The 16,304-nt window shown below is 42.5% G+C and overlaps 1 protein-coding gene across 2 annotated transcripts; it reads right to left on the minus strand.

The window, feature by feature from the left end:
- Positions 1 to 6,056: 6,056 nt before the first annotated feature.
- CYP24A1 (cytochrome P450 family 24 subfamily A member 1) lies at positions 6,057 to 15,278 on the minus strand. 2 transcript variants are annotated; one of them, XM_075438606.1, is made up of 12 exons: positions 15,069 to 15,278; positions 14,774 to 14,964; positions 14,287 to 14,380; positions 13,467 to 13,563; positions 12,182 to 12,273; positions 11,287 to 11,398; positions 9,746 to 9,891; positions 9,253 to 9,419; positions 8,988 to 9,066; positions 8,371 to 8,565; positions 8,148 to 8,259; positions 6,057 to 7,306 (listed from the first exon to the last, which is right to left on the minus strand). In XM_075438606.1, exons 1-12 carry the CDS (start codon positions 15,276 to 15,278, stop codon positions 7,293 to 7,295), a joined length of 1,509 nt encoding a protein of 502 aa, XP_075294721.1. In that variant the 3' UTR covers positions 6,057 to 7,292. The 2 variants fall into 2 exon arrangements, with proteins under 2 accessions (XP_075294721.1, XP_075294720.1); XM_075438605.1 differs by lacking the exon at positions 15,069 to 15,278 and having other exon boundaries at positions 14,774 to 14,957.
- Positions 15,279 to 16,304: the final 1,026 nt, after the last annotated feature.

Below are 16,304 nucleotides of genomic sequence, written 5' to 3' on the forward strand. Positions count from 1 at the left end.
TTTTATCAGTCCTTTCAAGAGAAAGCACTTAGATGTGAACTTTGAAATGTTAAATTTTTTTAGGGAAAGCAAATACCTGATATCTTATAGAGCCAAATTCCCATCATATGTCTTCAGCAACATATCTTTCAATTCCCCGCTTTTCTCGGATTTGGTGAGAAAAAATAATACAGTTATTCTTAGTCTTTTAGTATTCTTAGTATTTCTTAGTCTTTATCTTTTTCTTCATAAAAATCCAATATTTATGCTAAGGCTTCTCTTCAGTGAGGTATAGTTTTGACCTGTGCCAAAATGTAGCTTTTATAGCATCCTTGATGACAACCCAGCATTATTTTGCATCATGTAACGGATTTCTGTTCCTCCAATGATTTGTCTTTGTCCTTCAAAGCTAAATGTCAGACACTGTTGTACACCTCCCCTACTAAAACCAAACACACCCCAATTCCTTTACTTATCACCTCACAAATAGTGTCTTCCTCATTTACTGATGAATAATTTGTGTTAAAATGTAGAAGTGAACTTTTTTAGCTGAAACTCATAAAAAGTTTTATTTGTTTCCTAGCCTTGCTTAGAAAATATCCTGAGTTTTTACGAAGTATTTTTAGAAATGTTATCCATGCTTCATTGTAGGCTTTTGAATTTTTTATATACACATAGAGAAGGGTTTCATTCACTGTGATTTTTGAAAAATGTTATCAGTGAAACACTATTATGAGAAAATACACTTCTGTTTCATCCTCTAAACTTATTTAAACAGAGTATTGGTTTCAATTTAATTTTAAAGCAGAAAAACTTCAATTTTTTTCAAAGCTAGAAGTTACAGTTAACACCCAGAATTAGTGTGCTGTTTGATATAGTAAAGGTGCATTGCTGTGGATCAGATATCATAAGCAATTCAAGTATGTGAAGTGGTTTTTTTTTAAAGTTAATTTTGACTTCTTTGTAGTTTTTTAAAGATTTCACAATTCTGCAAGCTGCACAACCTTCTTCCATCACATAGAATATCCAAGATGCTCTGGGACTTCGTCTTTGATGATTACAAACACCTTTCTGTGGCTTTCCAACCTCTTGTACACTTATTAAAAGGGAGAAGCTACAGTGGAAGCTCCCAATAAGAATTTAATAATATGTCCAGAGTGTCCAATTACTTGAGAAATTCATATTAGTGTTTTCAGTGACTGCATACAAGATACCTCCTGTTGTGTTCTCTTTGTTAGGTTTGGTTGGGGTTTTTTCTGGTGTTTGGTTTATTTTTGAGTGGAGTGTGCATTGAAGCTTTTCGCTGGCATTGAAATGAGATACTGAATGTGTGTGTATCACAAGGAGCGATGTATATTTAAAGCTTTTCTTTTCTATTGCTCTGATTTTCAAAGACAGCCAGAGGGAAGACAGGATTTTATTGGAGTACCAAAACTTGGTATCTCCTGAACTGAGCGAAAGATTTGTGTGAACCCAACTATCTTCATGTCTTCTTGCCCCAAATATTGCTCCCAAAGTCTTCCTTATTCTACTTACGCTCTGCAGGTCACGTTTAAAATTATTAAAATTTGGAATCTAGCTGAGGCCTTCTCCTGTGCTTTCTTGTAGGACAGTCAGTTTATTTCTATGAATCATCTTGCACCCTCAACACAGTGAGTGTGTTTGGTATCTGCAGCCGGTGGCTGAATGTTCCTGCAAAGCCACCAAAGCAGCTCCCAGATTGAGGACTGAGGATGGCTTTTGCCCACGGATCGAGCTGGCTCTTGGCTGACCCCTGATCAAATATGTGGGTACCTTTGCCCTGAACTAAGTTGACCTCATCTGCAAAACTCTTTGCAATTCCCGTTGGTATAACTGAGATAACAATAAGGGCTTTTTTGTGGGAACTTGAAAGTCTAGATAAGTGCGACCCATACTGCCTGAGGTATGGGTTTTTCAAAGACTTCCTTCCACTATTTCTGTTAAATTTAGAGAACATTTTTCCTTTCTTTAGTTTAAGCCAACTCCATGCTGCTGGAAGCCCATCTGACAGTGTAGATACCCTTCAGTTCAAGGCAAACAAGGCCTGCACCATTCCGCTGCTTCTCTCCTATCTCCTGTTTTTATGTGGAACACAGTTCAATAGCAGGATGAATCAGATGTGATTTGTTTGGTTTGCTATCAAGTTTCTGGGCACCCAAGTTGATAGCGGAGGGTAAAGTATCACGAATGTGCATACCAATTTGGGAAGACCAAGGAGTAAGTCTCGTACTCAGAATTCCCCTTTATTGCCCTGTTGTGCTCCCTGCCAGCAGCTGCCTCTTCTGCCCTCCCTTCTCCCCTGACACGCGGTGCCTGGGGTTCATTCAACACACTTAACAATTAGAGGCAAAGAGTTTGAACTTGTCCAGAGGAACATGCCCAAGAAAGCAAAGTATAATTTACCCTGATTATAAAACACATTCCATTCCACACTTGTTTTGACATTGTCCCTTGGAGAAAAATATTTTGTCTCATAAAGAACTCTCATTCTTGCTTTCCTTGTCAGGAGGAGGATTGCTCCATAAGTGTTCAGCTCCATCCAAACTCCACAATATAAAGATTTCTAAAACTCCTTCTGGATCCAAATACTGTAGCTTAAGTTTATCTTTTTATGCTGCTCCAAAGCCACAGGCTACTGATCATACAGCTGAGACACAAACTATGGACAAGAGTTGAAAGTCAATGTAGTCCTTCTTCTACTAGCAAAGAAGACTATAGGAATATAGAAGATAGGGTCCACGTAGGTATTGCATGAGGTGTTAATGCTCTTCTGGATAAAGAGACAAGAAATAGGTGAGCAGTAATTTTCACACGGAGAGTTGGGCTGTCTTGAAAAAAGTGCACTGTAACATTCAAACAGATTCCAAGTGTGGTCTCCATCCATACCGGTTACATGTCTCTGCCCAAAGGATTGTACTGATTCTGTAGTGGCTGACACCAGTTTCATGTTAGTTTACATTTCTCAGTGTCAATAAATATATTCCTGGTTTATACCTTGGTGTGTGAAAGGGATTTAAGGCTGTGGGATTGCAGCCCTGGCTACAGCACAAGACAGCAGAGAGTCGGCAGTATCACCAGAAAGGTCAGGATATCTGCTGTTTCTGTGACAAAACAATTTAGCATCTCTGGTTTTTACTCTCTTGAAAGTTAAAACTCAGAAATATCCACAAATAAACATACGTGAATAAGCATAATGTTCAGTTTTGTAATACAATATTCATACTTCTTCCGAAGCCATGCCTGGAAGGAGACAACAAATTTGAATGCAGCCACCCACACAGCAGTATATCAATCCACAAGTTATCAGAATAACACACACATCCAGGGTAAGAGATTAATGAGACTACTTGTAGTTTCAATCTCAATAGGCCCTTTGTTTCAATCATCTGAAGTAAAAAGGCAGCTTTTTCTTCTAAAGCTACAACCCTCACATAAATTTTGAATACACGTGCCACAAATGACATGCTGGAAATTGTTAAACTTTCTCATTTTATAAAGGGTGATAATGCATTAAAACCCCCACACATACCCATGCAGTCCCACTGAGGTCAAGACGATGTTTCACATAATTAAACTTAAGCACGTGCTGAGCTGTTCTCCTAAAATTTGTTCTGAAATGAACTTTAGCTATGAACATTTTGCAGAATTAATTTTTCAGAGCTTGGGTTATTTTTCCCCATCAAAGTCAGAAATGACACATATATGTATTCTACCTCTAGTTGTTGTGAACAAAGATCCTTCTCAGTATGGAAGAAGACAAACTAGAACACATTATCTGTCATCTAATCACAGCACTGAGAGGTGTAAGCAGAGGCTGACTCAGAGCATAGTGTGTAACAGCCAGCTCCTAATGAACGGAACATACATGAAAAACGCCAGATTGTCAGTCCTGAAAACTGGCATTCTTTATTCATAAAAAAGCACAGATTAGTTGGCTCCAGCTTTGTCTATATCACTCCCACTAACATGCCTAAAGTCTGAAGAGAATTAGCTTCCTTTTGGATGGGTGACCCTCAGGCACTTCCTTGATGAGAAAGTTAATGTGGAGGCCAATTAATTCCATTCATTTTATGATCTAGCTATCTTCCTCTGAAGAGCAACTGCATGAAACAATAACAGGAAAGTAGTGTTGTCATTGTCTTTTTAATAAGTAATTCTGAATGAGCAAATCATTTCAAAGAAGCAAAGAACTGAACTGAGTTTATCCAGCTGACCACAGCTGAAAGGTTTCATAGACATTTATTTATCTCAGCAGCATCGTACTGGTTTTCATACTTCTGAAATATGAGAAAAAGAAAGCCATATGGGTTTCTTAATGTGAAAGTCTGCCTTGGTCATTCATTATCTGTGTAGTTTGATAATTACCTATTTGCTAGGTAAATTGCTTTGGACATCAACTTTAAGATAGCAGATTAATGAAGTTCTTTGAAAACTTCAGGAACTTGAAAATCTACAAAGCTTCCGGAATAAATTTTCCAGGTCAGTGGTTATTGTACTTTTAGAAATCCAGAAGACAGCACACACTTGTTCCTCAGCTTGTATAGAGCTTGTATAGAACCCTTACTCAGAGCAACACTTGTATAGATCTTTGAGTCCACTAAATTTAAATGGTGAAAAAAAATAAGCAGTCCAGTAAGCATGAACCTATGATTTGCTATGCAGAAGCAATAAAGGATTTTGAAATAGATGATAACTAGGCTGTCAAGGTCAGTTCAACTAGATAACACACCTTCTCTTGGGTTGTCTTTAAGTTAAATCGTTGGAAAATTTGAGAGCAATGTGATACGCCTGGAATTGAACAATAGCCCTGACTTTCTGTTAACACGTCTTTCATATGGGCACAACTCCATTGGCTCTAATGGAGTAGTAGTAGTTTATAACACTATAAGAAGAGACTTAGTGTATGTTGTTGTTGTAGCAGCTTGGGTAGATCTCCCCATACAGTCTTGCACCTTAGCACGAGCAGCCAAAGCTCCCTGGAGATCGGGTGAGCACTGGCGGTCTCCCAGCCCACCTTCCCCGGGCTCCAGGACCCAATGCTCCCAGCTGTCAGAGTAGGTTCAGCAGCACAAACCACAGTCACTCCAAAGTACAGACTGCAATGTGATTTTCAGAAAAGCGACATTCTCACATAGTGCTGTATGCTTTTTCTTACACCATCGTTCACTCAGCCGGAGGCAGCCTTCACTTGGCAAAGACAGGGTGGTTTTGATAACTGTCAAATTTGCTCTTTGTGTAACCATCAGGCTGTCAGTCACAGTGCTGGGTGAATGGCTTTTTTTTACATACATCATTTCTTTTGATTCTGCAAGGCTTCAGACTATGTTCATCTTTCCTCAAAACTTTATATTGATTTTATCATGTCATAATAGCAGAGAAATGTAACAATCCCCTTCCCGGAGACCTCAATACTGTGCGTGCTGGCGAGGAACATGTTCAGACAGTGCTATGGATGCAGAAAGCTTGTATTCACTGAGGTCTGATAGGATTATACAGAGGGAAAAGGACTGTAGGCATGGATTTAACACATTCCTGAATACTAGGGCTAGCCTGGATTGAAGGAATGGCAAGAAGATTAATGGCACAAAAGGAGTCTGGCATCAAAGCTCTGTGCTGCAGGGCTTAACTCCCCTGCACTTGCTAACCCAGGATCCACCTCCCCGGGCTGGTCCTGTGCCAGGCAGTGCCCGCTACGCCCTCCCGCAGGAGCTGGCCTTTGCAGGCCGTTTCCCAGCTACAGTGTGGTTACAGCATACAGTTAAGCAGCTTGGGGGTATCATAAAGCAGAATTTTTTCAGTGTTGAATTAAAGTAACTTGATTTTGTAGAACTTCAAGTTCAAGCCCATTGAGAATATTAAGCAGAAGGATGAAAGTACCACAGCAGTTTTTTTGCAAGAAGTTCTCATGAAAGACAAGATTTCCGCAAAGCTACAAAGACTTTATAACAAACTATGGAAAACTATTTGTAGAAAAAAAAAATAGAAATCTTTATTTTATTACAAAATTGACTATTACCAAATTGACTAGAAAGATTTAGATAATGCACAAATCGCTTTACACATCGTCATATGGCTATATTTACACGTCTGAATATAACAGCAGAGGAAAACAAACAAAAAAACCCTGCAGGAAACAGACCATCAAACTCTAAGAATTTTTTTCAGGATGTAAAAAAATAAAAATAACCATTCATGGTTATATATAAAAACCTGTACTTGAAACTGCATCATGGGAAAAATACGCTAGTGACCATAGTAGATAACAGACAGCATTACACGCAGGGCAGTGACAACTTTAACCTTTAGATACAGGTATCGAACTCTCCACAAGAAATAGACCTCTTTGAAATGTTTAGGATCCTTATTTCCCATGGTTCTCTGAAACATATGCTTTATATTACTCATCTGATGAAGTAACTATCCTGTTAGGATAATCATCATTTAATAGTGGCAGAACCCATAGGATTCCAGTGATTCCATTTACAGATAAGGCCTTTCATGCAACAAAAGGCCACTAAGGTTTTACAAGAAAGGCGTGATAAAATGGCTTGTGTGGGAGTCGGAGGCATGAAACACACTATGGGCATGAGCAGAGTATGTGGCAGGCACAGTGCTGCAACTGTTCAAAGTACTGTGCAGGCATGAGGAATAAATCCTGTCATATACCTTGCTCCTTATTTCCCTTTTATTAAGGAAGTGAGTAATATTAGGGAAAGTATACTTCTTTAATTATCCTAATTTTTAAGCCCTTTTGTTAGCCTTATTACAGACTGCCATCTTACTTCTCAGTTTAATTCATAAGTGAGTTTCTTCTCCTTTAAGCTGACTCCTCAAAGCTCTTCAACTCTGAGCTAACAGGGCCACTTCAGTCCTGACTGTTGTTCTCCCAGCGTCCTATCTGATACCCACAAACTGGAACCCGGCTCTTTTCAAGCTAGCCTGTCCAACAGCTTGAGGCTGCAATTTCACTGTGCACTGACAAGAACTATACACAACACTCCACAGCTCGTTATCAAGCTCTGTCCTGTACAGTCCCTCAGCTGCACTAAATCAATGTATTTCCATAGGTATATGAACATGCATGGTATTTTTCTTTCCTTTTAACATTGCTAAGTACAGCTGAACTAACTAACAACATTTTTCCAATAAAACAGTGCAGGAGCTTTTCTTGGTACTATCTCTGGCTCAACAGTTCAAGGGACACGTGTTGCAGTTTCTCCACTGTTACCATAGGCTTTGGCTTTCCCAGTCGATGTATATTTTTTCAGAGAAAGCAGCAGTAGGATTGTCATTTATTTTCTGTAAGCTGTATTAAAGAGAAAAAGAATCTTTATAGTGATCGATTATTTGAAAGCAAATAGCACTGAACAAGCTTCAGTTAATGGAGTTAATACCCTTACTCAGATTGTATTGGGTGATTTTTTCATGTGGTATTAGCCAGCAAAAAAGTATCTCCCACAGTATTTAAATGTCACTTGATTTCTAATTTGAAGACTTAATTCTAGATCAAAGACTCATTTTTTTACAACTTAGATTTTTATACAAATAAGCTAACAAAAATCTTGCAAGCAGAGAAAAATCTTACATCCATTTTTTTTGGAACCAAAAATGCATAATAAGTTGACTATTTTCAAATAGATATTGCTTTTCTTTGTGCTTCTGCCTAAACTCAAGTTTTCTGATCTAAACTCTAGCGCACTGGTGTAATGTTCCTTCATTAGGGCATTTTCTTTATAGCTTGTACATAGATGCTCAGAAGTAAATGCTGTTTTTCAGGAAATATCTTCTAGAAATGCACTGGAGGAGTTCTATTATAATGAAATAATGGCTATTATTTTTCCCAACAGTATATACATTCATTTTGATTTCCCCATTTCTGATCTGCATCATGTACAGAAGACATGCTTTCTTTGGAGTTTAAAACTAGACAGCTAACTTCAGAATCATAAGCCTTGCAAAATTTGTCTTCTTAGTACACAGAATATTTTCTGTTAAAAGCAATGAAATGTGATGGCATTTAATAAATCTCGCGTTGTGAGAATAAAGCTTAGGAAAACATCTGTTCTTTTACACTCATAGTTCCATGAAAATTCTAACTGAGGTTCAAAGAAAAGTCTCGCGTACTCAGGAGAACCTTACGCACATACCTTCTCGTCTGTGAAATGCAATGGGCAGCTCCCGGCTGGGAATCAGTATTCCCGAATGGAGCGTTTCTACTGGCTTGTTGTCAGTTGCTACAATCTGGTATTTGCGAACGAGCTGAAACACAAACATTTCAGTTTTAGCATGCTTTAGCTTCTAGGCCTTTGGATTAGGTTAAATGTTGAACAACCAGACACAGTGTGCAGAATGCCATTTTAGAGTATTTACCCAGCAAAGGGCCAAGTGAAGCTGTAGCTCTGCTATGCGGCGCCCGATGCACATCCTCTTCCCAATGCCAAACGGAACGTGAGAAAAAGGGTTTATTAAGTTCTTCTGAAACCAGCGCTCTGGTTTAAACTGAGTCCAGCCATTAAAGTACTCTTCATTGCAACCAAGGGCATGGCTATTTATCATTAGAACGGTCTATAAACAAAGCCACGGAGAGAGTCTCGTTACAAATTGGCTTAGAGCTACCAAATGAATCAGCTTGTTAATGGCAAAAAATAACGCAACAGTAAAGGCGAGGCAGTTTCCTCAGATGTCATGTAATTCTCTGAAGATTAATTCAAACACAGAAAAGGTCATAGTTTCCTCAGAAAACCACTGGAAACTTAAAAAGAATTTTTTGAAATAGCACATCAAAATATTTCTGTCTAATCCAAGAGCCGTGCAGGCAGGTATGGCTTTCAGTTTACGGGACTTCTTGGTCTGAACTCCTCATTCCTTATCCTGGGACCCATCGTTTGGCAAAGTCATTTTGAGACTGAAATATGACCAACCTCAGTGATTTATAGGACAGTTAATCAACGACAAAATATTCTAATAAGATGAATGAATTGACTTACCCCTTTGGGGAGTACATAATCTCCCAGAACCATTTCTGTGTCGATGGTGCGAGTGGTAAAGGGCACCGATGGTGTTAATCTACAGAGAAAGAAACAAAATGGGTTAAATTTCCAGCATTTTTTCTCCTATATCTATCATAGTTTGCACTAAACAACAAGGTGAACAAAATTATCTATACTAGAAAATTCTTTCTCCCTAGTACAGACCAGCTGGTAAAAAACGTTGTGATCATTTTGCTTTTTGCAAATTATTTGAGAATTTTACCTCATGGATTCTTTCAGACATGCTTTTAGGTAAGGCATATTCTTCAAGTTCTCAGCACTTGGGCTTTCATTAGCAGCCAAAACACTCTGTATTTCCCGGAAAAGCTTCTGCTGAACATGTGGATTGCGTGAAATGTTATACAAAGCCCACAGTAAACTATTGGCCGTCTGAAACAAACCAAAAAGAAACATAAGACCTCCATCTGTGGTGACAGAAACAAGACGCTACTGAAAGTACAAAGCAACATTTACGGCTGGCCACTGCCTTATGGTATCTTGTAAGCCCAAGGGATTATGAGCCACCCCAGTTGTTCTCTAGGAGTAATGAACAGAAGAAAGAATCTAGTGATTTCAGGTAAAAATTCACTTGCTTAGGCCACCGAAGCAACTCCAGGATTAGCTTACTCTCAGATGTTGTGATGGTTAGGTTATGGAAGAAAGTGGGGAGCTGGAAGGATGCTAATTTTAACAAGCTCTTGGAAAGTCAGGTTTACCGTTTCAACTCCAGCAATCTGGAGCTCAGCGATGGCAGCGTACAGCTCCTTCTTCGAAAGTTGTCCTCCAGAATAGATGTCGCAGAGGAAATCCTCCTGAGGGTTTGCAGAGTGTTTTTCCAGCCGACAGTCAATTGAGTGCTTGGCTGAGGAGGGAGGAGTGGGAGGTAATAAACGGAAAATCACCAAAAATACTTTAAAAATAAAAGCAAAAATACGTCTTACATGCAGGATTTTGAAAAAGGATAGCAAGCTGTGCTCGTTTTTCAAGCAATGAGCATTATACGGAATAAATAATGGTTTTCTCACTTTTCAAACAAAGAACTCAGTCACAAAACCCACTTCTGAACAGAAAGAGCTCCCGCAAACTATTAGGAATTCTGCTTTCTTAAATTAGGAAAGGAAATCAGTGATGTGGTGAGTGAAATATTTAGCAAACAGAAATACAAGTGTGTAAAATTTATTAGCTTGGATTTTCAAAGTGGATCAAGGTGTTAAAAAAAAATAAAAATCAGAGAGACTTAGTACTCAGACTCCCTGAGGGGAAATTTCAGGCTTTGATTTACTGTGGGAAGACAAAAATAGATGACAAATTTCTACTTTTTTTTTAAATACAGAGGACTAGATTTTGTCCACCCTTACTCAGGAATATCGCAGTTGTTAAGAACAGTTCCTAATAAAGAGCTATTCATGTCAAGTGAAGGTGTCAAACTGTTTTTTCTGAACAAAACTGGTTTAGTGTGTCTTTCCAAAACCCATAAACTAAGAAGAAATAAAATCAGTGCATTTGCGGCTGGCATGACCAAAACTCCCGAAGTATCAAGTACTCAAATATCTAAGGAAATATATCACTGAGCATTGCAACATCCAAGTGCAAAAATTTCCTTAATCTTTAGCTATAACTGTCATTGTCTGTCAAAATATTGAAAAGTATAAACTTAAATTCATATCTGGATTTAGAGTAATTTTTGTAACCTTGAAGGCCAAGACAAGTCATCTTAAATAGACAGAAAATGTTGTCAAAAAGCCAACCTGTACCTTATGATTTAAACTGCTTCTATTTTTAAGACTTACAACTATATTGCAGGTTGCTCAGAAAACCTATCATTTCTTCTTTTAGAAAACGGACTTTTATTGCATGTGAAATTCTTGTTTCTGAAGAAAACAACTCCCTTTGAGGTCCCTTTGAGGGAAGTCCCTTTTCTCAGTCCTATACTTTGCCTTTTATACACTTTCTAGCTATTTACTTTTATGACAGATTAAACTGGCCTCATGATGTTGCTGGCTCCCACATTTCTGGGGCTTCCCTGGAGACTGGGTATTGCCCCACAACCAGACCTAAGTATTAGTCATAAGAAAACTGTGGTCCCATGCTTGGAATAGGTTTATGGTTAGCTGCAGCAAAGGTGGCTCAATCTCTGCTGAAGGCAGCAATTAACAGTAGCACAGGGCAGCAGCGAGTATGAAAAAAGTTAATTCTGTCAAGTAGGAAATAGAGCAGAAGGGAAAGGAGAGAAACGGTGTTAAAAAAAATAAATAACCTGTTTTAAATATATCATCCCACGCTTTAGTATGCGCTTGCCAGACTTTTGTGTTCAGACCCTTGTGAAGTTCCACGGGGGTCACCATCATCATTCCAAATGTAGCCATCATCTGTGGTGGAGGAAGAGTTTTTGAAATTTTTATTTGATGTATCTACTTGCAGTCTGTGACCAAAATTACACCGTAAAGTAGGAGGCAATTTTCAGGAAGTCAAGATTCCGGCAGATTTCCCATCCCGGACAGAAAGGATGGGTCTCAACCTACTTAGATGTATCTGGCTAAAAATTAGGGACAGCCCATGGAGGACAGGAGGCTTCTCTAATGGGTGATTCATCCTGTCTATTTTAGGCACCTGTTTTAGAATGGGACACGCCACCCTTTGGCAGTGCCTCTCTCTCCCTTGACAACGGATGGAGCTAAAAACCTAGGCTGGGCTAGATGCTTATCTTTCACATGGCTAAAATTAGGCAGATATGTATCACCGGAGCCCAAGTTGCAGCAAGATGCACAGCAGGTGTGCTTGCAGGAATGACTAACCTCCAAATCCAGCGTATTTGCATAATCCCACACAACTCCAAGAGTCCCACCCAGCCAAGAGCAGTGTTGCACAACAGGTGTCTCAGGGAGGGGAAAGTTAACCAACCAACCTGACAGCTCTGTTTCCAGGATTACCCTGATGTCCATACAGCATTTTTCCCCTACAGATTTAGGCATTTCATCAGCATGACAGTCAGATGGTCAGTATTAGTGCTGCCTTGGATGTGCAAGGCTGCCAATACACATGTAGCACAGAAGCATGAGCTTCTTTTTTCAGGTGACCCATTTAAAATGGTATCCTCTCCTTAGCAGTAGGGGTAGAAAATCACTACAGCCCCAGTAAACACTCTTCCATACCGTTTTTACAGCCTTGATGAAGTTCAAACTTTCTTCTTCTACATCCTGCTGTAGGAGACCAAACCTCTTTCCATACAGCACCAGGCAAATACCTGTTGTTAAGCAATATAATCATTAAATGATATAAACAAAAGGGTGCGTGGTGTCCACCACATTGTCCAGGAACGGCTTGGATTGTCCTTCTGTAAAATGGACACTGTTCTATGATACACACTTGTGAGAACAGCACTTCAAAACACCTTCTGCACGCTCGCCTCAGACCCAAGCAGCAATATGTCTAGCTAGGGTGCCCTCACAGTAGCACTTTCTTCACAAATAAGAATCACCACTGATCCCCTCACGAGCAGCAGATTCTGCCAAGCAGGTCTGGCATATTTGGCAAGTAAGCTACTGAAGAGAACTGACTTGCAGGAAAGCAGGATCTGAAGAGGCCATCTAGTCCAGTGTCTCTTAGCCCTTTCCACAGCCAGAAACCACTTGCAAACACTGGCAGCATCCCACACTCCACCAGCTTCCACCTCTTTCCACTTGCTTCTTTTTCTTTTTTTTTTTTTTCCAAAGCTGTCACTTCCTATTTCCAAAAGCAGCCGTCACCACTGACAGTGGAAAAAAAAAATATTTTCAGGAACTCAGTACGCAGATTGCTGCGATGTGCCAGCCAAGAGCAGACAGCTCTGGCAGTGCTCGTTCAGTTACGCAGTACACCCGACCATCCCTCCTTGTTGGGAACCGCTGATGCAGTTTCTTCTGCCCCAGTCATTCCTGGCAGATGGTTCCTTGCTGTACTCTGAAGCATTTCTAAACATGGAGGCTCCTGTCTTGGTACCTTATTCCAGTGCTTCTCAGTCTAAACATTTTAAATGGGATTTTTCCAACCCTTGTCTACAATAAATACTTATTCACTGTTCTTGGATCATTTAATTGATCTTGTGCAGCTGATAATGAACAAATATCAGATGGACAAAAATGGTCATGTGCTATCTGATCCCACTCTACATAAACGTACTGTGATTCCCCCAGGTTTTGGATTTACAAGTCACTATTAATGTTTGGTGTTTTTTTTTTTTTTACAGGCCACATAGATAATCTGACAGAATTGAAGAGTTTGTATAGATGCTGATGAATTCTGCACATGTCCTCTGGGTTTTCTGCAACCCGCTTTCCATGATGTTGTAGCTGATAGTTTGGAAAGAATCATCCTACACTGTCATCACTGACCGTACTTTAACTGAAATGCCATGAAAGGTACAAAATGCATACCGTTCTCAGGCAGAAAACAACTTACTTTCAAATGACCATTTGTTGAATTCTGAATAGACATCTTCCAGTTGTCCACTGTGGTTACAAACATCATCTATCCTGTGCATGAAGTCCTCCAGGACCTGGGTGGTGGAGAGAAGAAAGAGAAAAGAAAGGAATAAAATTACATCAACTAATAAAAATCCTGCGTAATTTAGCATTTCAACTGTCTTTTAAATAGATAACAATCTCATGTAAGAGAGGGACACTTCTGTCTCCTTTTCTTTGAACAGGATTCAGTTTCCCCCTGTGTTAATAAAAGTTTGAATTTTACATGACTCTCATGCTAGTACTTTTTTGTACTTTGACGAATTGAGCTTTCCTCCACAGGGATGAAATGCTTCAGTCTGACGCTGGGATAATACCAGAGTTTCACAATAAAGAGGATTAAGCTGTTTACCACAGATGCTCCTCAAACTCAGTGAGGAACACAGAGGTTAGAGAGGGAGGTGTTCCCTGATGGGAGGAACACAAGAACGAAGGGGTAAAGGCAAAAAACACTGAACGCAAGAAAAGTAAGCGGAAACTCTGTTTGCAGGAGGCCGTATCATTGTGGAATAATCTTACTGTTCCGCAGAGACAGACAATCTCAACTGCAGGTTTCTGTGTGGTCTCACTTTTGGTCAGACCCCAATAACCAGTTTGCACTTACTATTCCCTGAATGACTTCAGAGTATGAACTCCTGTTTTTACCTCTGCAGAGCAGATCAACAGCTGTCCGAGTAAACTGGATCATTTGATCTGCTTTTATTTCCCGGGTTTCCAGGGGAGTGGGGACAGAGAAAGAATTTCTCTGAGCGCAGTACCTCATTGATCGAGGTATCCAGTTTCGCAACTTCGCTGGGCTTCATTAATTTCTTTTGAAAGGCACTTCTGACCCTCTGCCAGTCCTTTCCTTCCCTAGATTGAGTTAAAGATAGCGGGTTGAAAAGACAAAGGCTAAAAGAAGAAAGAAGAAAAAAAAAAGCCCCAAGCCCCCAGCATGTGCAGCGAGGCATCCCCGGCAGCGCCAACTCGCCTGCATCGCACCGACGGGCGCAGAACTGATGCGGCAGCCGCTGCTCGGGGGCCGGGGGATGGGACCGCCTCCGGGGGGACAGATCGGCCGGCACAGCCCCCCCCGCGGGAGCGAAGCCCGAGGAGGGGGGCCCGGTCCCCGCGGAGCCGACCCGCGGCATCCCCTGGGCACCGCGGAAACCTCGCCCGCACCGGCTCCCCCCCCGCCTCCCAAGGAGCCACCGGCCCTCCCCGCACTTCCCCGGGGGCCGCCCGGGTGCTGCGGGTGCCGCTTACAGGATCAGCAGCCCGTAGCCCTCGTCGCGATAGTCCCGATAGGCTTTCCAGGGCTTGATCTCCAGGCGCTGGGGGCAGGCGCTCTCCCGGCGGTACAGGGCTTCCAGGAGGCAGGGGGCCGCGATGTGCACCGAGTCGAAAGCCCCCAGCTTCATGCGGAAAATCTTGCCGAACCTCCGGTGGTACTCAGCCTGGGGGCGCAGAAGAGACCGACCCCCGCCCCGGTGAGCGCGGGGCGGTGCGTGTCGTCACCCCCCCACCCGCCGCAGCATCCCCATCCCTCCGCCCGCCTCACCAGCGTCTCGTGCTGCCGCTTGAGCCCCCCCTTCCAGAGGACGTCGGGCAGGCTGCCCATCAGCGGCCAGCGCGGGGGCCCGGGCAGCGCGGCCAGGGGGTGCCCGCGGCCCCGCGGGGCGCCGAGGGCGGAGGCGAGCGGGCGCTGCGCGGGGGCTGCGCGGCCGCAGGTGAGGGCGGGGCGGCGGTGGAAGATGCTGCGGGCTGCCATGGCCGCGGCCACGGACACCCACCCGCATATAGGTACATATATAGCGGGCGGGAGGCTCGCCGGACTTTCGTCGGGGGCCAATGGGAGCCCTGGGTGGGGTGAGGTGGGGCCGGCCCGGCCCGGCGCGGCGAGGCTGCGGGGCAAGCGGTTCGTGAAAGGGTTCAGGCGAGGCGGGAGGGCACCGCGCCAGCACCGTCCGCGCCTCCGCCCGCGGAGCTTCCCGGGGGCTGCGGGCGCGGGGGGCGGCGGGGGGCAGGTGGCGGCACCGCGCCCGGGACAGGCTGCGCGGCGTTCATGCCGACCGCCTCGTAAAGCGGCTGCTCGCTCTCTTGGTGGGTTGTTTTTTTGTTTTTTTTTTTTCTTTTATTTTCTTTCTTTTTTTTTAATTCGGCTTTTTAGAGGGGCGAGGTGGGCGCGGCACCCGCACGAAGCCTGGGAGGGGGGCTGCGATGTTCGCACCACAGTGCGCAGGTGGCTGGATAGTTCCGTCTGCCTTCAGCGTTCGTGCTTCAAAATGATGGAATAAAAACGCGGGGAGCTGAGGAGTAACAAGTTTTGGTGGGTGGACCTCTCTCACCCTATCTGGCTGACTAACCACCTATTTATGAAAAGGGCATGTGAGTGCATCATCTGAGAAGGCAAAATTCCCTGCACTGTTAGTGTTGGCAGCCATTAAATTCTGACAAAAACCAGTTATTGCCATGAGTCTTTTGATCGGAAGCTGCACAGTAACCCTCAGAGACAGCCAAAGGATTTCCTGCAAAGTGAGGGCAGGATTGGTGCTAGCGCAGGTAGAGCAGCTCAGGTCACCCGGGTGCTCAGCTCTCTGTCCTCTCCCTTCAAGGGAAGTCACAGAGGCTGTGGATCTTGCTGCAAAACAAAAAGCTACCTGTAAACCAGAGGATTTCCAGGAAAGACAGGTACGCTACAACAAGGACTTGATTTTCTCCCACCCCACACTACCCTTTTTCATCTTTCCCAACCTGCGTTTTGTGACTCAGCTCTTAATCCCCTTTCTTTAAGTGT

This window comes from Opisthocomus hoazin, chromosome 18 (genome assembly GCF_030867145.1).
Source record: "Opisthocomus hoazin isolate bOpiHoa1 chromosome 18, bOpiHoa1.hap1, whole genome shotgun sequence".
Taxonomy (NCBI): Eukaryota; Metazoa; Chordata; class Aves; order Opisthocomiformes; family Opisthocomidae; genus Opisthocomus; species Opisthocomus hoazin.

What these genes read in the sequence shown, in the direction of transcription:
- CYP24A1 (XM_075438606.1), bottom strand. Translation starts at nt 15,278, where the DNA reads ATGGCAGCCCGCAGCATCTTCCACCGCCGCCCCGCCCTCACCTGCGGC. An exon ending in TCATCAAGGCTGTAAAAACG is followed by an intron (nt 11,399 to 12,181) that starts GTATGGAAGAGT and finishes CCTCCACCACAG; the next exon opens with ATGATGGCTACATTTGGAAT. An exon ending in TGTCTGAAAGAATCCATGAG is followed by an intron (nt 9,067 to 9,252) that starts GTAAAATTCTCA and finishes CTTTCTCTGTAG; the next exon opens with ATTAACACCATCGGTGCCCT.